Here is a 21,357-nt window from a genome sequence, read left to right as displayed (position 1 = left end):
GGACAAGCAGGAGGAATCAGGGAGAGGAGGTCAGGAGGGAAGGCTCAGGAGGTGGGAGGGCATCCGGGAGGGCACAGGGCTCGGTGGGTGAGGGGAAGGAGTATCAAGAAAGGAGTGAACAAGCATGTTAGATGCTGCTGGCTGCTCAGGAAAGGTGAGCACTGAGCATCCCGCCTTGGATTCAGCCATGTGGCTGTCATTTGTGACCTCAACAGGACCAGTTTTGGTGGAGTGGCCAGGAAGAGGCACAGCTGGGGAGGGTTCCAAAGAGACTCGAGGGAAAAACCTGGGATAGAAGGTATACCCAATTCTTCTGAGGAGTATTCTTGTAAGGTAAAATACTTATACTCTAAATGCTTTCTGTAAGGGGGAAAATAGCTAGAACTGTGTATTTGTTTTTCTTTAAAACACACACACACGTACAACAGAATCATTTTGCGGTTATTACAGAGGATGGCTAATTGTAGGGTTAGCCCAAAGCAGGTTTTGATGTACTTTGCAAACATTAGCTAGCTGCTAAAAGACTCTTTTACTTCCCTTTAAAAGAAATAAAAGAGATGTTTAATGGGAAGAAGTGATTACATGTAAAAAGTTGTGTTCATTTATTTATTTTGGAGGGGAAGTAACAATAATGATGGTTGATTGATTTTTATAAAATTACCCAAGGTCACTCGTGGGACATACTCAGCTTTCATGAACAATCATAACAAGCAATGTAAGGGTCACAGCCAAAGGCTGATTTCAGCCCTGCTCTTTATTTCAGCTTTCAGAAATGGGGTTGAGCTCTATAAAGTGGAGAAATAAAGTCCTCCCACTGCCCTCCCATACTCAAATAACTATCCTTTAAAGCAACCTGCTGTATATTTGACTTAAGCTAATAAAGTGTGAGGATGAAAACACTTGGGGCCTTGGCACAGAGACAGATTAAATATAAACTTTCCGTTCTTTCACACCAAGAAACTTTCGCCTTGGTTATCACGTATCAACCAAAATTAGTTGAATTCCGCATCAAACTCTCTTCCTTTATTTACCTAGATTTCTTTCTTTTTTTTCTTTTTTTTGGTATGCATGCCTCTCACTGTTGTGGCCTCTCCTGTTGCGGAGCACAGGCTCCAGACGCGTAGGCTCAGCGGCCATGGCTCACGGGCCCAACCGCTCCGCGGCATGTGGGATCTTCCCCGACCGGGGCACGAACCCGTGTCCCCTGCATCGGCAGGCGGACTCTCAACCACTGCGCCACCAGGGAAGCCCTACCTAGATTTCTTATACGTACCTGCCACTGATAAAGTAAGGAGGAAAGGCCTTTTAGCAGGGAAGAGCGATTATTGCATTAATTAATTAGTCCTATTTATAGTACTCTTGACAACACAAGTCATTCATGTTTTGGGGCTGAGCTTTTCTCCCTTCATTAGCATCATAATTAGTTCCTGTCAGTAAATGACATTTTCAAATTTCTACCAGTTTGCTTCAGTGTATTTAATATTTTGCTTGATGGTATAAGGGACAAAACCCAGGTTATAAATGTACCCACTAATCCTTGTAGTCTGCCTCAAATCCTTTTCAGAATGAGGCGAGGTATATCTACATTAACAAAATTAAAATAAACCACATATAAACAAGCCATAGGCAAAGTTACTTAGGTTAACACGTGTTTTTCCTTAAAAGTAACTATGATAAATAATGAAATTAATGAAATACTTAATGGAAATTAATTTCCTAATTAATGAAAAAGCTACTTGGGAGGGTTTGCAAAGTGGAGAGAGCGTGAGTGCCTCTGTCAGGTGGTCTGGTTCTAATGCTCGCTTTGCCTACCTCAGCTCACTGTCTGCTCTGAAATACGGAGCGTGACATCGACCTCCTGGGCTTGTTTGGAAGGTCATTTCAAGCAACATAGCTAAAGGTACTGGCATATGGTAGGTGCTTAATACATGTCAGCTCCCTTGCTTTCCCCATAATCTCATTTGAATTTCTGACTGTGCAGGTAATCCCTTCCTCAAGTGGTATTCAAAGTTCCCTGCAGGGTAGGTGGTGATATTCAAAGTTCCCTGCAGGGTAGGTGGTGGCGGGAGAACATGAGGTCCCTGTCTCCATCAGTGTCAAATGCACACTCGACTGCATCTTTGCAGATGCAGATGCCAAATGTTCTAGAGCTGGAAGGAGCCTCAGCAAACGAACAATTCTGTTCTGCACGTCACCAAGGGGCAAACAGACCATCCCTCAGCAGTGAGTGGGACAGATTTGGAAACTGAGTAGTCTGAGGCCCAGCAATTTTGTGAGACTTACTGAGGGTCATTCAGAGGTCAGTAGCAGAGGGGACAGGAACCTGATCCAATATCCTGTCTCCATCACTGGTTCATCTCAGTTCAGATTCATATTTCCTGACTGTTCATAATGCTGGGACCCATTGCCCAACCCGTGGTTCACCAGTTGAAGATAATTAGTTGAGACATTAATGACACATGGCTGTGAGTGAAAAAGTTCTAGTGAACTCAAGAAGGTGGCCTGTACCACAGGTCACATTTCTTCCCTCTTGTTCACAGCAGGATGCGTGATATGATTGCATTTCTAATGATTATTCTTGTCATCGTGATGACAATGGAAGGGAAAATTAAGGTCAGAATTGCCAGCAGGCCCTTTGGAAGTCTGGTAAGCAGTGTGGTGCCACTCAAGCATCAAGCCTCTAGGTCACCAAAGGAGAGTTGCTTCTTGGGTCGATTACCTTAGACTGTGATCTCTACACCATATTTGAAAAGGGATGTCAGGACAACGGAGGGTGAGGTGTTGGAAGGAGGTGGTCTAGTAGGGCTATTACACCACTGCATTAAGTGTCTACTAGGTCAGTCCCAGAACCAGGGATCTACAAGCATCATTTCAAGAAATCTCACCACAAATCTCTGAGGGAAGAGTTCTAGCCATGGACAATTTATAGATGGTGAAGCTGGATACCCACGGGGGTGTGTTGTTCTAAAATGTGGCTGAAAGTCAAGAGCACTTTAAGAGGTTGAATCCAAGTAAACACTCTGTGACTGTTATTGATGGTGTGTGGCTCGGGCTTTAGGATCAAAGATAAAGGAGCCAAGGAAAGCTGAAGAGAATGTTAGAACAGAAGGTCAGGGGAGGAGTGGCCTCCATCTGTATTGGTCACTATCTCTGTACTAAGATGGAGATAACAGAAACAACTAAAAGCGTCTTGGCCTTTTTCTTCGCTCCCTCTCATTCCTCCAGCACGTGTTTAAGTACAAAACAACAATCCAACTCAAGGATTTGGTACCTTGGATTCAGGACTACATTTAGCAGATGGAGTCTCTGCTCTTCACTGGCCCTCACCATGACCCCCCTTCTTCCTGTGGAATCTGCCTTTTGAGCCACTTCTGCCACTTGCCTCCCCCGCATTCTGGGCTTACCTTTAGCTCATTGAGACAATGTGTGGACTTAGTGATTCAATGTCATAACAGTATCCTTTCTGAGAAAATGGGAGTGAGTATGTGTGTGTTTGTGTGTGTGTGTCTATAAGGAAATTCAGGTACTTAAAACAGATACTCTGATATAGCCATTTATTCATTTACTCGGCAATTATATATTGAGTGCCAACCTTCTCCCAGTCACTGTTCTAGACACTGGGAATGTAGAAGTGGACAAGGCAGATAAGTGCCCTTATGAAGCATGCATTCCTGGGGGGCGGGAGGGCAGACAGTAAACATGTAAATATATGGTATGTCTGATGCTAAGCGTTATGAAGGAAAATATACATGGGTAAGGGGCCAAGGCATGCTATTTTCTCCAGCCTGGGGAGGGAGATTTGCTTGCTCCAGGTTTCCTTTTGAAGCCTGGGTACATGACTCCATTGATGGTAGGATAAGACACCATGTTTGACAGTCCCACTCAACTCTATTCAATGGAGCAGAACAGTTCCTTGTGGAAATCAGTGTCTATTGTCCAAAGAAAAGGATAGTGGATGTTGGTCAGCTAAAGTGCTAAAAATTTCATAGTGCCACCTAATTACACTTCCTTTTACTGTAATTCTTATAATTTTGGCATATTTTCTTCTATTCCTATTTCCTATTTACTGTTTCCCAGTTTTTTTTAACTTAATTTTCTAAGCTGCTGTTACATGGTAAAGACGGTGACCTTCTCGTTTCTTATTTAACCAGTCCTAAATTTCTAGGCATTTATGTTATTGTAATTAAAAATACTATAAATAAAGCTGCTGTGAATTGTGATAGCTATCCTAAGCTAGATTAGTAATATAGTGCTTCTGCTTCTGGGTGTCTGATCCACTCAGCTGTGCTTCTAGAAGAGAAGGCAAGATAAAATGAGTCTAAATTTCAGCAGAAGTACATAAACGAAGAGGATTTCATCAGACATTGGAACTGTCAAAAGGAAGTGAGCCTCATTCTCCCAGAGACTGACTGTCTTCTCTTTGGCTATTAGGAGGAAAGCTGATTTTCCTGGACCCAGGACCCATCGAGCTCAGAGCACACTCCATCCTTGTTTCTGATGGTGGAGAGCTCAGGATTGGATCCGAGGACAAGCCCTTCCAAGGCAAAGCTCAGATCAAACTCTACGGGAGTTCCCACTCTACCCGCTTCTTTCCGTATGGAGTCAAGTTCCTGGCTGTGAGGAATGGAACTCTTTCCCTGCATGGTGAGTGAGGCAGTTGACCAGAGGAACGGAGGTAGAGCTGTGTGTGTCTAGCCAAGGTGCAGACAATGGGGAAAATGATAAAACTACTTCCATCTCTTTGGCTGTTAGTCACAGAGGCAACAAAGTCAATTAGAGTGTAAGCACTGTTTCCTTAAATAAGGAATGTTAACTGTGATGAAACTCATGGCAGAGTGTACTGTGGTTCTCAGTTATTTGTCCCCCTTTCTGTCACCTCTGCCCACTGTCAGGTGACTTTCAGTGCCTCCCCGTGGGTGGACCATACTTCCCTGTCCCGCTGAGAGTGGGCTTAGCTTTGGACTTGCTTTGGTCAATGGAATCTGAGCAGAAGTTGATGTACTGCATGGCCAAGCAGAAGTTTTGAGAGCCATTGTGATACTTTGGTCATTTTTCTCTTTTCCTTCTGCTTGAGAATAGCTCATCCCCCATAGGGATAAGGGCAGCTCCTTAAGCTTGGGCAGAGCTGCATGCTGCTCCTATGTATGTGTGTGAGGAATAAAGCTTTGTTGTCATGAACCGCTGAGATTTGTGTTTGCAGCTGCAGTTTAACCTAGTGAAAACTGACCAATATGGTTACTTACTGTTACTTAGCCTACACCCATGGCTGTGTACACTGGTGGCAGCCCAAAGCAGAGACAACTTCACTTTGTTGTTGTTGTTGCTGTTTTCACCCCCCTGGGAACAGGGTTCAGTTAGAGTTCTACCTAGAATTTTTTTTTTTTTGTGGTACACGGGCCCCTCACTGTTTTGGCCTCTCCTGTTGCGGAGCACAGGCTCTGGATGCGCAGGCTCAGCGGCCATGGCTCACGGGCCCAGCCGCTCCGCGGCCTGTGGGATCTTCCCAGACCAGGGCACGAACCCGGGTCCCCTGCATCGGCAGGCAGACTCTCAACCACTGCACCACCAGGGAAGCCCTACCTAGAATTTTGTTACAGGTGGGTTGGTGTTTATGGATTCCTGGGAAAAAATAGGAATTAGACTATAATGTGTTTCTGCTACAATTTCGTTTGCCTTTGGATAACTTCATCCCACTTTGCAAAATGGACATTTTTATTTTCCTTGAGATTCAGGAAATTACTAAATGTGCCAGGATAATCCTTAGTATCAACTAGAAAATGTAAGTATAACATGATGAGCTTGGAGTGTCTTTCAGTGGATGCTTATATACATTTGATTACATAGCACGAGCCAAAGTCAGATAAAAAATATGGGCACCAGATAGTAGCCCGATCTCCAGAAAATGTGACATTCTCTGCATTGGAATTTCTGTGCTGACGTAGCAAAATAAGACCCTGCCACCTATCACAGAGTAGTTATTCTAGGCATGGCATGTGGCTATGCTGAGGAGTCACCCTTCTTGGTCCATTAAGGCTCTGTCCATCACAGATTGTGGCCCTCAATCATTGTCTACTAAAAGCCCTCTTTTGCCTTTTTTGGCTTACTATGAGGGGAAGTGAGATCTTATCATCAAGCATTTATTTATTTTTTGTGGTACGCGGGCCTCTCACTGCTGTGGCCTCTCCCGTTGCGGAGCACAGGCTCTGGATGCACAGGCTCAGCGGCCATGGCTCATGGGCCCAGCCGCTCCGCGGCATGTGGGATCTTCCCGGACCGGGGCACGAACCCGCGTCCCCTGCATCAGTAGGCGGACTCTCAAACACTGTGCCACCAGGGAAGCCCCATCAAGCATTATTAAGTGTTGACCATGGACCAGCCAGAGTGATACACACTGGGGATAAATTTTGTAAGGATTAAAAAACCCACAATTATCTAGACAGAAATTCAAAATACCTACAATATTGATTCTTGTATTCTACTTCTAAGGAGGACCTTTTTCTTCCCGTATTCCTCATCAAGCACTTATGTTGATCTTGTAGCTCAGGATCCATGAGGGGCTTCTGTCTATTCACAGGTCAGCGATGGTCTTCAAGTGTTTGCTATAGTCTAACAGCCAGTTAGGTCACCAACCCAATGTGCTGCTGTTTACCATTGAGAAAACACAGCTGGAGAACAAGAGGGCACAGATCAGTGTTTCAACCAGCCCATAGGCCATCTGAAGTATCCTGAAGCTCAGCAGGGATCCTCTGGTTTGAGAGCCACTGTCCTATAAGATGCAGATGGCACAACTCTTGCTCGAAATGGAAATTCACCTGAAGAAGAATGAAACTCTCCTAATTCTTTTACTCAGCTTCTTTCATTCCAGCCCCTTTTATTCCTCACATTCTATTATGAAGGATCAGCAAAAGAGTTTACAAATATACCTTTATGTGCTTGTCTTGTAAATGTACCCTGTGCTCCTAACCTTTGTGTTTTAACCGATGTCAAGTTAAGAAAATCCCTAGGACCACTGCTTATAATTAAGATGGGGCAACTAAAGCAAAGTAGATACTTCTAATGTGTTTTGAGAATTCTGGAAGTTACAAGTGTTGCTACTTTATCCTGGTGATGTTACTGGATACTGAGAGTGCAGGCACCTCCTCTCCCCTCCTCCTCCTCTCCCAGCACTCTTCCTCTCCTCTTTTTCCCTCTCCTTCCTCTTCCTCCACCTCTCCTTTCCTGTATTCCCAGGACTAGGTTGTCATCAATGGCTGTTTTACCCATTTCCCCACAGCCCTGTCAATATAGGCCTGAGTAGAAGGTCTCGTGAACCACAGAGCTTGCACGTTGAACGCAGGCGAAATCAAGCTGTTTTCCTCATTGAGGTGATGCTGCCACATCTCATCCATTTGAAAGAAATAGTATGTAGGAAAGAGCTTAGCCATTGGGTGAGAGGGATTCCCTTCTGCCTTCTCTGGCAGAGAATCCCAGGCACAGCCTGCGGTCCATCAATCCTCTTCCTTCCCTCTCCCTCACCACCTGAGGTCTCAAACAGACTTCCCCTCTGGCGGCGTGGTGGTATATCACGGTTAAAATCGTTACGTAATTTCACTGGCCTTTTCCCAGGGCCAGAGGTGGGTCTGGTGACACTGGGGCTTTAGGGAAAAACTAATTTTCTCTTGCTGTCAAGTATGCAAAACAGTGAGCAATTTGATTCACTGCTTAGCTCCCAGAAGGTCCCTAAAGACCCAACATTCACTCAGCTTCCCAGGATGCCGTAGGGAGGAGATTCACCAACTTTAGTGCATGGAAGACTCTTCTCAGGAAGATTTTAAAAATAGAGGTTTCTGGACCTCACTTCCAGAATCTGACTTGGTGGGCTTGGCGAGGGCCCAGGAATGTGCATTTCGGTGGAACCCTCAGGTGATTTGATTCAGGGGGCCCACTGACTACACGTGGAGAAACGCTGTTTTTAGTGGTTTATATAAGTTTTGGAGTCAGAAATCAGTCCAGTTCTGCCATTCATCAACTAAGACCTTGGGCAAATCAATCTCTATAAAACCAGGAAAACATAGTTCCCACCTCATAGATTTACTGCTTGTGAACTGCTCCAAAGTATCTGGCACACGGTTAACACTCCAGCACTGTTAGTTATGGCTGTTCTCATGATATTTTTCCCCCAAAGCAGTGAGTCCCCTGTGCCTATGATCTCATAGTTTCTTTCAGGGGTGAGGGATGGAGGGACTTCTGTTTGGCACGGGTCCATCTCTGTCTGGAGATTTTTCTCCTTATTCACGTTCTTGTCTACCTCTTCATCACAGCAAGAGAGAGGCTTTAGCTTTGGAGGTCGTGAAGGAACGACATTCCTCTTTTTCTGGGTTTGGGCGTGGATGGGGCAGGCCGGGTTCTGAATCTGTGGTGGAGGTTAGATGGCTTAGTAAGTTGTCAGCTGCACACTTTGCTATGTTAATATGACTAAAGGGTCGCAGATTCTTCATCCGTGTGGGGTTTTGGGGGGCTGTTTTCAATGAGGACATTTCACTCTTGCTCTTTGCTCCCTACCCTCCGTCTGCCGATACAGGTTCACCGCCCCAGACCGAGTGCCAATCACATGTCACTTTCGAGGGGGTCACTGTCAGCTTGGGCAAGTTGAATTTTTGACAATCTAATTACGGCCCTTGCTTCCACAGTGGGAGTCTGGACAGGATGGTGGGGCTTTTATTGATTGTTCAGAAGGGAAATTTATCAATGTCTCTCACTTCATTTCCAGTTCCTCCCTGAGAAATTTGGCTGACAGTTTCTTGGGAGAAAAAGCCGTCTTCTGGCCTTGAATGGACTTCTGTCTTTGTCCTTTTCAAGAAATTACAAGATCAGACATTAAATATAAATGGAAGTTTCTGGGAAAAGCGAGACTGTGGGAACATGGTTGAAGAAAACACTAGTATAATGTTACGAACAGGAGGCTTTTGTAGGAGTAAATAGGAAAAAAGGAGTTTAAATAAGCAGGTTTAAATACAGTTTGCTTCCCTTCTCAAAGTACCAAGTATCTGTATGTAAACTCCATGCTTTTTATGAGTACTGTCTATGGACACTCGAATTCTGTTGCTAAAGGGTATCAGGCTGTCTGGAAGCACAATATTGTGTGCATGGAGTTGATACGTGTGTCCTGGGCAGTGGTTTTCCTACCGGGCTCCGCAAAATCTGAAAGTTTCCTGGGGGAGCTTCAGGGGTTCTGCCAGCAATGAAGTATTTGAGGATCAAGCTATAAAGGTTTAAGTTGCTCAAGTAATTGCTTCATTGCTTTTATCTCTAGCTTAAATTTGTGTTAAAGTAATATTTCATTGGAAGAAAGAGTTCTTTTGCTAAAATAGTGACTAAAAATGACTCAAGTAGCTCATCTGTTTTCTTTTTTTAATTGAAATATAGTTGATTTACAATGCTGTGTTAATTTCTGCTGTACAGTGATTCACCATATATATGTGTGTGTGTATGTGTGTATATATATATATATGCACACACATTCTTTTTCATTATGGTTTATCATAGGATATTGAATATAGTTCCCTGTGCTATACAGTAGGACCTTGTTGTTTATCCATCCGATATACAATAGCTTACATCCCTCCTACACTGATGGTGGGAATGTAAGTTGGTGCAGCCACTATGGAAAACAGTATGGAGGTTCCTCAGAAAACTAAAAATAGAATTACCATATGATCCATGCTTCTTATTTTGTTGTCTCTCGATGCTGGTGCTGGAGCAAGTAGAAGAGGTGAGGTGGGTGCTCGGCAAGTGGAAGACGTGAGACGGGTGATGGGCAGGTAGAAGAGGTGAGGCCGGTGCTGGGCAGGTAGAAAGATGAGGCAAGAAGGTTGGCCAGCCTTTTACTGAACCATGCAGTTTTATCCTCTGCTGGGCATTGCTGTCTTTCTGGATAATACTGGTTGATTGCTGATTCTCTCTCCTTGACCACTGGAGTCCTGTAGGAAATCTTCCCACTGTTTTCCAGTGTGGAAGCCCCACCTGGGTTTGCAGTCCTCTTAGCTTCCACCAGAAATTTGGCTCAAGTCAAGCTACCTTCCCCAGAATCCACTTGATCCACAGGAAACTTACAAATCTTTAGACACCAGAGATGTTCCTCTCAGCACCCTTTCCTCTGTTCTCTCTCTAAGTCTCCTCTCCCCTGCTCAGATAAGCATGGGTAGCCCACACATATGCTGCATATGCAGACATCCAACCTGGGAAAAAGAAGCCAGTCTCCTTTTCTTGCAGGCAACTGTATGATTGGTACTTTTGAAGCCCTTTTTCTTTGCTTAAATGGAGAGAAGTAGCCTCAGATCTCCCTGTGTGGGAAGAAGAGGAAAAGGCCATGGCTGTTCACTGAGGCTAATGACTCACCCCCATCTCTGAGAACTTCTTTGAATTTCCTCTCTTGGTTGATCATGTAGCTGGGGGCTGGGGTCTATCCAGGCGTGGCTCAGATGGCGGAGTTAGATTAGCCTCCTTTAAGTAAGCCCCAAGGAAATGTTTGCTCCCTGTCTGTTTATGGCTCACATACAATGTGGGTGCTTATCATCTTTTGTCCCTGCCTGGGTCCTCTTGGTGGGTTTGGGGGACTAGAAGTCTATGCTCAACAGTTTGCTACATGTGTGAAAGGGTGCTGCAAAAGGATATTAGGTTGAAAGGGAAAGCAGCTGTTTGTGTGTGTGTGTGTGTGTGTGTGTGTGTGTGTGGTTTTATTTGATTTAGGGGGTGGGAAGAAAGTAAGATCAAAGTGAAAGGAGAAACAGAGGAAGAAGGATGAGAAAAATTAAAAACCTATTCATTGCTTTCTGTAATCTTAAATTCAAACACACTTCAGTCCAGCACTGCGGTTCTGGTCAGCTGGTATGTTGTGGCAGATGGTAATTACTCAGTCAAGTTAATGCTGGTGAGCATGGTTCTGGTGGGCTTGCAACCCTCAGCATGTAGGATGGCCAGTGACTAATGACTGGTTCTCTATTCAGAGCACCTGAGGATTGGTCCTTGACTATGTGTCTCTGAAAATATAATCAACACCACCAACAAAAGTGAGGCAGAAATTTTCTCTGTTGCCTAACAAGGCTTCAAAAAAAAATCCAAAATACAACTATTCTGTATGTGCAATAGAAGAAACATATCTGGTAAAATCTCATTGATTCTTAACTGAGATAACTTAGAATTTGTAATTGCTTGATCTGGACAAGAGTGACCTTGGAACAATGGGTTAGAAAGAGTTCCTTCCATTCAGAGTATAAAGCACACCTTAAGGAACTCATTTAAACGCTTTAAAGTGAACATGCTGTTTTTAAGGTCCTTAGCATTTTAGGTGTTTACATGTAAATGTATAGTGCTAATTAGAAATGAGTTCTAGCTATCTGATAATCCAAATACAGCAGGAATCCCACTTAGAAACACATTATAAGATACTTTAAGTTTCTATATATACCTGAACATCTTGGCATTTGTCAGGTCTTTTTTGGTGGCAAGCGACAGAAAACCCAATTCGAACAAAAAATAAGGGCACTTATTGCCTCATATAACTAAAACAACTGGAGGCACAGCTGAGTCCAGGTGCTTCGATGAAATCATTAGGCCTTTGTTTCTCTGCAGCTCTAGGTTCTGCTTTCTCCTGAACTGGCTTCCTTTTCCAATCTGACTCCTAGAGGTAGAAATAGGCCCCTGTCGCTACAGATGAAATAAGGGCTCTTTTCCAATGACTATTTCTGAGCAAATCCCAACATTTCCCCTCATCAAAATTTCACACCCCTTCGTTTTCCCGTTTGGCTTTTAACACTGTCTAACATATTATATACAGTTTACTTGTGATATTTATTGTACTTATTCTAGTGTTTTCCTTAGTAGAATGTATGTATCATGAGGGCAGGGATTTTCATGTTTTGTTTTGTTTTGTTTTTTATTGACAATATCCCAATCCCTACAACAGTGGCTGGACTCATAGTAGGCTTTCAAGAAGTATATGTTGTGTGAATAACTGAATGAAAAGCTTAAGCAGAAGACTCAGGATTAACTTTGACCCTGTTTGGGTCATGAGCCCATCACTGAAGCTGCTACCATGGCTGGGGAAGTGGTGCTCTTACTGGCTGGGAAGGAGCAAGTGTATGATTGATCCCCCAGAACTACATGGTCTGAGACTGAGAGAGGATGATTCCTTAAAATTAGAGGTGTGTTATCTAACCAGAATAAGAGAATTAGCAAGTAAAAACAATAGCTTGTCTACTTTTAAAATATTTGACAATCTGACATTTTTACTACTTTTACTAATTTGGAATTGAAAATTAATAAAATTTTACTGGATATTTCAAACCTGTTTAGTTTGGCTAGGAAAATAAGAAAAATTCCAATCAATGACTTCACTAAGCAAAACCAAATTCACTATTGATAGAAAATTTAGAATTAAAAAATATCTAACAACGTTGTGATATTTTCTAGATTCAATTATATTTAGAAAGTGTTATTGAAAGTATGAGGTTGATTTGTAAGATAGTTTTTAGTTAGGGGATTCAGGACCACATGGATCTTGATCTGGACTGGCCACTCTTGTGTAAATGTGTATCAGTACATCCCGGGGAATGGCCAGCTAAGGCATCACTATTGCGTATTAGGGTTTGGCCCAAGCCAAAGAGAACCTCTCGTGAACAACGATGTATCATGTGACTAATTCTTGACTAAGCTGTGAAGGGGATGGACAACGAGCTTGCATTCCTTCCTTATCCCTAAGGCCACACAAGACGCTGGGGACTTTGCCCTTGATGGAAGACAAGTCCAGCATAGCCAGTCAGTCCAAGAAGAGAGGAGAACACACTTGCCCCAATGCTCAGGGGAGAGCTGGTCTTGCCCACCTATTCCAGGCCTTTCTTGAATAGGAGGCAGAAACCAGGGAGCTGCCTCCTGGACCCTTTTCCCTATCCTTGTAAGGGGAGGAGAGTAAAAATAGAGACCTCCCCTTTGTTTGGCCTAGTGAATTTTCCATCCCCTGGGACGTAAAAGCAGAGTCATTGGCATGTTATAAATATCGGTAGTATAGTAGAGTCTTTAGACCATATGAAAGATAAATTAGGAAGGTATTTCTCAAATTAGAACAATGGATTTGTTTTAAAACCGTGAACTACTTGCTTCTAAAATTCTAACCGTTGATAGAATGAAGTAATGAAAATAGCACATAAGACCTAAATTTCCTATCTAAGCCCTTATGGTTCCAAAGGTTTTTCTGTACTTCCTTTTGGCAGTGTTAGTCATGAGTGAACAAGTCTCTGTATTAGTCAGGGTTCTCCAAATAAATAGAACCAATGTAATATCATATATATATATACGTATAGATAGATAGGTATATAGATAGATATAGATACAGATATATAGATATCACATTGGTTCTATTTATCCAGAGCACCCTGCCTACAGTGACTATACAGTGACTTATTTATTCAGTAATTCATGTATTTATATATACATTAATATAGATATATATACATATGAAGAAACGTATTATAAGGAAATGGCTCATGTGATTATAGAGGCTGAGACCTAGGAGAGCTGATGTGTATGTAGCTGTAGTCTGAGTCCAAAGGCCTGAGAACCAGTGGAGTCCATGGTGTTAGTTGCAGTTCAAGAGCCAGCAGGCTTGAAACCAAAGAGCCAGAGTTTCAGTCCAAATCTGAAGCCTGGAAGAGACCAGTGTCTCAACTCAGCAGTTAGGCAGGAGTTCCAGCTCACTCAGGCTTTTTGTACTATTCAGGTCTTGAATGGATTACTGGATGAAGCCCACCCACATTAGAGAGGACAATCTGCTTTACTGCAGTCTATGGATTCACATGTTAATCTCATCCAGACACGCCTTCCAGACATGCTAGAATAATGTTTGGCTAATTCTCTGGGTACCCCAAAGCCCAGTCAAGTTGACGCATCGCCTTTACTAAAGCGGATCCCATTTTCTATAACTGACCCTGTATCATATCTTAGACACATAATCCAGGAAGGTAGCAAGCCTCTTGTCTTGACACAAAACTTTCCAAGGGAGATCCATGTCTTTGTTTGAAGATTTCTGTAGTTTACTTTCTCCTTCTAGGTCATGAGGATCTTGGCTGACATTCTGCATCTTCTCCAGATGAACATGGCCTTGCTCAGTCACAGAGCACTCACTCATCTTCCTCTGGATGAGCATTAGGTGCGAGGACTGTGGAAGTAGGCTGCTTGGCTCCAAATGCCATCTCTACCACTAACTGTCAGGTGGTCTTTGAAAAGGTCAACTCTTCAGTGTTTCAGTTTCCATATACAAGTTGGAGAGATGATTCTAAAACATTTCTCATGGTGCTGTTAGGTGGTTTAAATGAAACAAAACATGTAAAGCACTTAGCACAAGGACAGGCACTGAGTAGTTACTCAGTAAATATTATTATTATTATTATTAATTATATGCCTACAGTTTTGATTTGATGAAGCTGCCTCGCTATTCTAAGAAGGCTGGGATGGTGTTTATTGCTCTTCAGTAATCTGTCATCTGGAAACATGGTTGTCATTCTTGATACCCCCATCTCTATCGTTCCCCATATTGTGTCCATCACTAGGTCTTGATTTTAATTCTTGGGTAACTCATTTACTTCTCTCCACTTCCATGACTATTACCTTAGTTCATGATGCCATAAACTTGTGCCTGGACTATTGTTTAAGCTTTGTAGTTTATCTTTTAGTTGCTATTTTCGTCCCTTTCCAATTCATTGTTTACCCTGGAGCCAGGGTGATCTTTTCACAGACCTGTTCACATCACGCCTCTGCTCAAAACCTTTAGTGGCTTCCTGTTGTCCCTGGGAAAAAGTCCAAAATTTCTAACATGGTTATAGCACCCTCTCTAATGTAGGTTTCTGCCTGCATCTCCTGCTGTGTTCTCCAACCCTCACTCCTCCCTTACTGTGGTGCTTTTCAGTCTTAGTAACCTTCTTTTTTTTTTTTTTTTGCGGTACGCAGACCTCTCACTGTTGTGGCCTCTCCCGTTGCAGAGCACAGGCTCCGGACGTGCAGGCTCAGTGGCCATGGCTCACGGTCCCAGCTGCTCCGTGGCACGTGGGATCTTCCTGGACCGGGGCACGAACCCGTGTCCCCTGGCATCAGCAGGCAGACTCTCAACCACTGCGCCACCAGCGAAGCCCTTAGTAACCTTCTTTTAGCTTATTAAATGGTTAATGTAGTCTAGATTTTACATTTTTTACATTTTTGAGTACCAAAAGAAATTCAGCTTTGTTAAGTAAATGGAATGCTCCATAGGCAGGAGCATGTGATTTTTCCTTCAAAGAGAATTCTTCCACATGTATCATCAAAGCAATATTATTAATAGTATTGCTTTCAGCCTGGTCCTGAAGAAGGAGTATCACTGGATTGGGCATTATATTCAGTATTTGTTAAAATTGGAGTTTTACCAAGATCTTGGCACTTTATAATTTTCAAAGCTTCTTCCCATTCTTTCCTCTCATTTAACTTTCACAACAACTCTGTGAAGTAGGGACGACTGGGATTGTTACTTTCATCTCAGAGATGATGAACCTGGAGCCCGGAAGGGGAGTTAACTAGTATTCACTCCATCCTCTTCATAGGCTTATGATGCACATGGGCTTTCTGTTATTTTGCATACACATAGCTGGTGTTTACCTGTGGCAGAAAGACAAACAGAAGATACTCCTTCCAGGTTTCTGGAGCATTCTTCCTAATTTTAATTTTTTCAGGTTATTTTGGGATTCTAAGTAGGGCTTTGTTCCTTTTGGCTCCCTTTGTAATATTCTTGATAGGGGTACAAAGAACCTGCTTCTTCCCCAGTTTGTTTCTTATGTTCAGTATTTTTTATGGCATTTTCTGATTTCTATAATGGCAAATCTACAAATATCTTCTTTTATGGTTTCTTCCTTTGATTTCATGTTTAGAAAATTCTCACCTGTACAAAGACTATATAAAAATTTATCTATTTGTTTCCTGGTACTGTTATTGTTTTTTTTTTTTCACATTAGTGTCTTTAATCTAGGGTCAGCAAACTATGGCCCGTGGGACAAATCTGGCCCATTGCCTATTTTTGCAAACAAAATTTTACTGAAGCACAGCCATGCCCATGTGTTTAGTATTATCTATGGCTGCTTCATGCTGCCATGGCAGAGCTGAGTTGCAACAGAGACAACCTGGCCTGCAGACCAAAATCTATTCATTGTTTGGCCCTTTATAGAAAATGTTTGCCAACCCCTTCTTTAGTCCATCTAGAATTTATTTTGATATAGTGTATAAGTTAGTTATTTAATTTTTTTTCCAAATGGTTGGTCAATTTTCTCAATACTATTGATGCAACAGTGCAATTATGGTATGCTGAAAAATGACCTCCAAATATGTTCACACCCCAATTCCTGGAACCCATGAAGGTTTGGCAAAAGAGACTTTGCAGGTGTGATTAAGTTAAAGATTTTAAAATGGGGAGATTATCCTGGATAATTCGGATGGGACCGATGTAATCACATTTGTCCTTATCAGAGGGACACAGGAGGAGTCAGAGGAGAAGGAGATGCAATGGTGGAAGCAGAGAGAGGAGTGATGTGTTTGAAGATGAAGGAGGGGCCACAAGCCTCAAGCCAAGGGATACAGGTGACCACTAGAAGCTGAAAAAGACGAGGAAACAGATTTTCTTCTCAGAGCCTCCAGAAGGAAGCAGCCCTGTCGACACCTTGATTTTAGCTCAGTGAATCCAATGTTAGAATTCTAACATCTGGAACCATGAGACAGTACATTTGCATTGTTCTTTTGAGATACTAAGTTTGTGGTAATTTGTTATAGCGGCAATAGGAAACTAATACATTTCCCTGGGAATTTTAAATGTTACCTTTATCAGACACTAAATTCTTATTTGATACAGGTACAGATTAATGTCTTTTATAAATAAAGAGCTGTTTAGAACAAATTTAAAATCTGGCAATGGGTGTGAATAGACATATCAGTATAATTAATGCAAATGACCAACGTGACTGCATGTGGAGAGGGCTTGGGTTATCCTGTGCCCACAAGGAGGGAGAGATTCTTTTTTATTCTAATGAGTTTTCTCCTATCTTCGCGTCATTAGTAATTACAGAAATGCAAATTAAAACAAAAGTGATTTTTTTTCCCTTAACCATCAACTTCACCAATATTAAAAAAAAGTAGTAGAGGGGCTTCCCTGGTGGCGCAGTGGTTGAGAGTCTGCCTGCTAATGCGGGGGACACGGGTTCGAGCCCTGGTCTGGGAGGATCCCACATGCCGCGGAGCGACTGGGCCCGTGAGCCACAACTACTGAGCCTGCGTGTCTGGAGCCTGTGCTCCACAACAAGAGAGGCCGCGGTAGTGAGAGGCCCGTGCACCGCGATGAAGAGTGGCCCCCACTTGCCACAACTAGAGAAAGCCCTCGCACAGAAACGAAGACCCAACACAGCAAAAATAAATTAAAAAAAAAAAAGTAGTAGAAAGTCTGAGGAATGGGCATTCACAAATACTGCTAATGTGTATAGAGTATGTGCAGTCTTTCTGTAAGGGAATTTGGTAATAATATCAACAGGTTAAAACTAGGCATATGCCTTGATATGGCAGTGTCACTTTTAGGAATTTATACTAGTGAGATGATCATGAGTATGCATAAAAATTACGCTCAAGAATGTTTACATCTGCACTGTTTATGAAAGAAATATTGAGAAAAAGCTGAATATGAAGAAATAATGGATTAGTATATAAAATACAGATTTTTAAAGTGGGATACCATGATGCTATAATGATATTAAATAGTATATAATACAATTGAAAAATGTTCCTTCTCCATTATGTAAAGAAAATTTCACAAAATGGTATGTACAGAATCATAGCATTTTTGTTTATATATATATGAAATCTTGTCAACATATGAATACAGGAAAAGAAGGACAGAAAAGTCATATATTAACCTGTTGTAATAAGATCATGGATGCCTTTATTGTCTTCTTTTGCTTCTCTATATTTTTATTTTAAACATTATACATTTATTGCCTTTCTAAAAGAAATTATATTATTAAAAAATAGCTCTTTCCTCATTGTCACTTCCACTCCACAGCATAATCCATAGCAATGATTATCAAAACAGTTGTCTATCTGGTCAGAAACATGTCTGAATTTTTATATATTTTTTTGACAATGAATAGAAGTGGATGTTAAAGATACTCTACAAAAGTCTTTATCTCTGACCAAGTCAGAAGTCTTTATCTTGCCCCTCTAACTAACGAAATTTCTGCACAGTTCTATAGGGGCTAAGAATGGAATTTGTTGAACTGGCCTGAAATTCACACAGGAGCTAGGAACAGCATTCCAGATGTTTCCACTTATCTCACAATATACGATTTCCTCGGTATTTTGAACTTTATCCTTTGATTCTTCTCAGTCACTTTTAAATCATAGTAGCAACAGTAAAGCTCAGGTCGGTTAAAATAAAAAGTTAACCTTTCTTTCATACCTCTAGAAAAGGCCTTCAGTTATAGTAGGGCTCATTGCACCATCCAGATAACCTTGGTTAGCCTTGGTCTAACCCTTTGTGCCAAAAGAATGGCAGACTTCTTAGCACTGGGGACAGATGCGGTGCCCAGGTCTTTCATTGCAGGGCATAAATGTTTGCTGAGCAGCTGTGTATGGAGCCAGCTGATCTGCACATTTAGAGAACGGCTCCATCAGTACCGCTGGAGATTGACCAGTAAGGATGCAGGAGGCTCGCAGTGCACACAGAGCCAGTCTCATACAGGATTCCCCCGCCAGGGTTTGTCTTCATCCAAGGGAGAAATCACAGCGAGTGATTCTCAAGGGCAGAGGGAGATGGTGCATGCCAAATGCCTCCATTCCATCTCTTTGGTTTGCCAGATAGTCTTGTATTAATGCTAATGTCACAGTCTCCTCTTCTGAAGTATATTAAATTGGATCACCTCCGATTCACAAATGGTTTGGGTGCGAAAAATTCCCTTCTAAGTTGGTTGTTTGCAACTTGGAATACATTTGTTTAAAGATGGTCGGGATTAACACATACACACTACTATATATAAAATAGATAAGCAACAAGGACCTACTGTATAGCATATAGTATAGGAACTATACTCAGTATTTTGTAATAACCTATAAGGGTAAAGAATCTGAAAAAGAATAGATATATATGTATAACTGAATCACTGTGCTGCACACCTGAAACTAAAACAATATTGTAAATCAACTATACTTCAATTAAAAAAAAAGAAATGCTGATAAACCTATGGTTAAGGGCCTATGTGAGCCCTCAAAAGTGTGTTTTACTTTTCTGTCTAATGCTAAGGGGAGTATAGCAGCTGACCTCTGTGTATAAGAATAATTGTGTGGGGAAGCAGGTCCATTTTCAACATGGGATGTCAGGGGCACATGTCTCTGGGCTCTCATCCCATTTGGACTCTACTATATCAGTCTTTTCTTGTTGAGTGCTAGTGACAGAGGGTACTGAGTCCCTCTGCTCTGAGAGTGGCTTCTGTGGCCCAGAGGTAACACGATGGCCTGGCAGAGTGTGGGTTCTGGGGGCAGAGAGAGCCAGCTTAGGTGTGAGGTGGAGTAATCAGCAGTAGTCAGCCCTTTCCTAATTCCTCTGGTTACTTATAACCTTCTGCTGTTGTTAGGGGTAGTATATGATCAGAGAATCTGGGCCAGCTGCTGGCAGGCAGAGGGGAGCTGAGAAAGAGTAGAAAGCCAGGGTTTTCTCTCCACCCCTTTCCTCTCAAAGCTCATATCCTGCTACTCTACCTTCTATTGGCAGATGGATGAAATGAACAGTGGGAAACAGGGCTCAAGTACAAGAAATGCTGGGCAGTGCCCAGAGCTTAAAAATTACAAAAAAGAGCAAGGAGATGGGGGAGGAATGAGTCCTCAAGCAGGTGTATGGAGAACTAAAACTTTCCTTCCACTGCATTATTTTCTTTAATTATGGGTAAATGCATACCTTCAGTTTTTTGGTTTTCTTCCTTCTTCTGATCCTCTTACATTCCTCTTCAGCTGCCCAATCTTTGAATGACGATGTTCCCGTGGGCTTGGTCTTGAATATTCTTCATTTATAATATGTACTTTCTCTCAAGAAACCCCACTTATTCCCAGCGTTAACCTTTATGCACATATTTCTTTATATATTGAGCCTCAGACCTCTCTTCTGAGCTTCAGACTCAACTTTTTACTTGGATATTCTCCTTAGTATCTAACATGTAACCTGTCTAAAATGGTCATCTAAAACCGAAAATGTCTAAAACTGAGTACTACTAGAATATAAACTACACGAGGGCAGGGATTTTTGACTGTTTTTCTCACTACTGTATTCCCAGTACCTAGAACAGCACATGGCACATAGCACACAGTAGGTGCTCAATAAATATTTATTGAATGGATTTGTTATCTTTTCCCCAAGATGTCCCTGTTGTCTACCGACTTGCATCAGCTCTGGATCTGTGAGGCATTATTAACCTCTTTCCCCTTACCTTTAGAGCCAATCACCCAGTCCTCTTGATTCCCCAAAAGGTACCTCAAATTTTTATACTCCTCTCCAGATCTGCTGCCTTACTCTTATTCAGACCTCCAAAACTTCTTGTCTGATCTACTACATTAGCCTTCTACAAACTGCAGAAGGCTTCTACATACACCTCTTACTTTTATGCACTTTCTTGCAATCTACTCTTCATGCCACATCCAGTGTGATGCTTAAAACCATAAATTTGATCAAGTAACTATTCTGAATAAGGTTCAGTTCCTTTAAAGCAGGCCAAGAGGGTCCGGCATTATTTGTCCCAGCCACACCATGGCTTTTTATTCATCTGCTCCAGAAACCCCCATCTCCATTCAGTCCCTGGAGCACATCAAGCTCCCTCCTTCCCCACTGGCTGGCTCCTACCCAGCTCAGGACATGACTCAGACTTTTCTCGTTCTCCCCAGTGTGCAGTATATACAGTTTCTCTCTAAGGATTCTCTCCCCTCAGTTTGATATGTGAGCTTATGAACTTAAAAGACGGCTGGTCTCACAACAGTATGATTCCTTAGTTGTCATGTGAAATATTTCTTTGGTGGTTTCCAAACCACTTTTGGAGTAAACTCTAAGCTCTTTGGGAGGGCCTGCGAGGTCCTTCCAGGTCAGGTCCTGCTCACCTTTCCAGATGCATTCCCACTGACCCTCCTCAGGTCCCCATCCCTGCCATACACCTGCATTCTGGCCGTGCCACCTCTATGGCAGTTATTTGAATGTGTCATGTTGGCCAACACCATTGAACACAGTGTTGCCTTTGCCTGGAGGGCTCTGCCCATTTTGTCCTTTGCTCCACCGTGCCTTATCCTTCA

General features: G+C 42.4%; 1 protein-coding gene across 2 annotated transcripts in view; it reads left to right on the top strand.

Annotated features, from left to right (window-relative positions):
* PKHD1 (PKHD1 ciliary IPT domain containing fibrocystin/polyductin) overlaps positions 1 to 21,357 on the top strand; it is a gene marked incomplete at both ends in the record, with an annotated part of 432,913 nt that overhangs the window by 151,031 nt on the left and 260,525 nt on the right. For both annotated transcript variants that reach the window (XM_079712827.1, XM_079712826.1), the window contains one exon: positions 4,432 to 4,644. In XM_079712827.1, coding sequence (XP_079568953.1) covers positions 4,432 to 4,644 — 213 coding nt within the window. The remainder of the gene's footprint in view (positions 1 to 4,431; positions 4,645 to 21,357) is intronic.

This window comes from Hyperoodon ampullatus (genome assembly GCF_949752795.1).
Source record: "Hyperoodon ampullatus genome assembly, chromosome: 10".
Taxonomy (NCBI): Eukaryota; Metazoa; Chordata; class Mammalia; order Artiodactyla; family Ziphiidae; genus Hyperoodon; species Hyperoodon ampullatus.
This window is presented reverse-complemented; position numbering and strand designations above follow the sequence as displayed.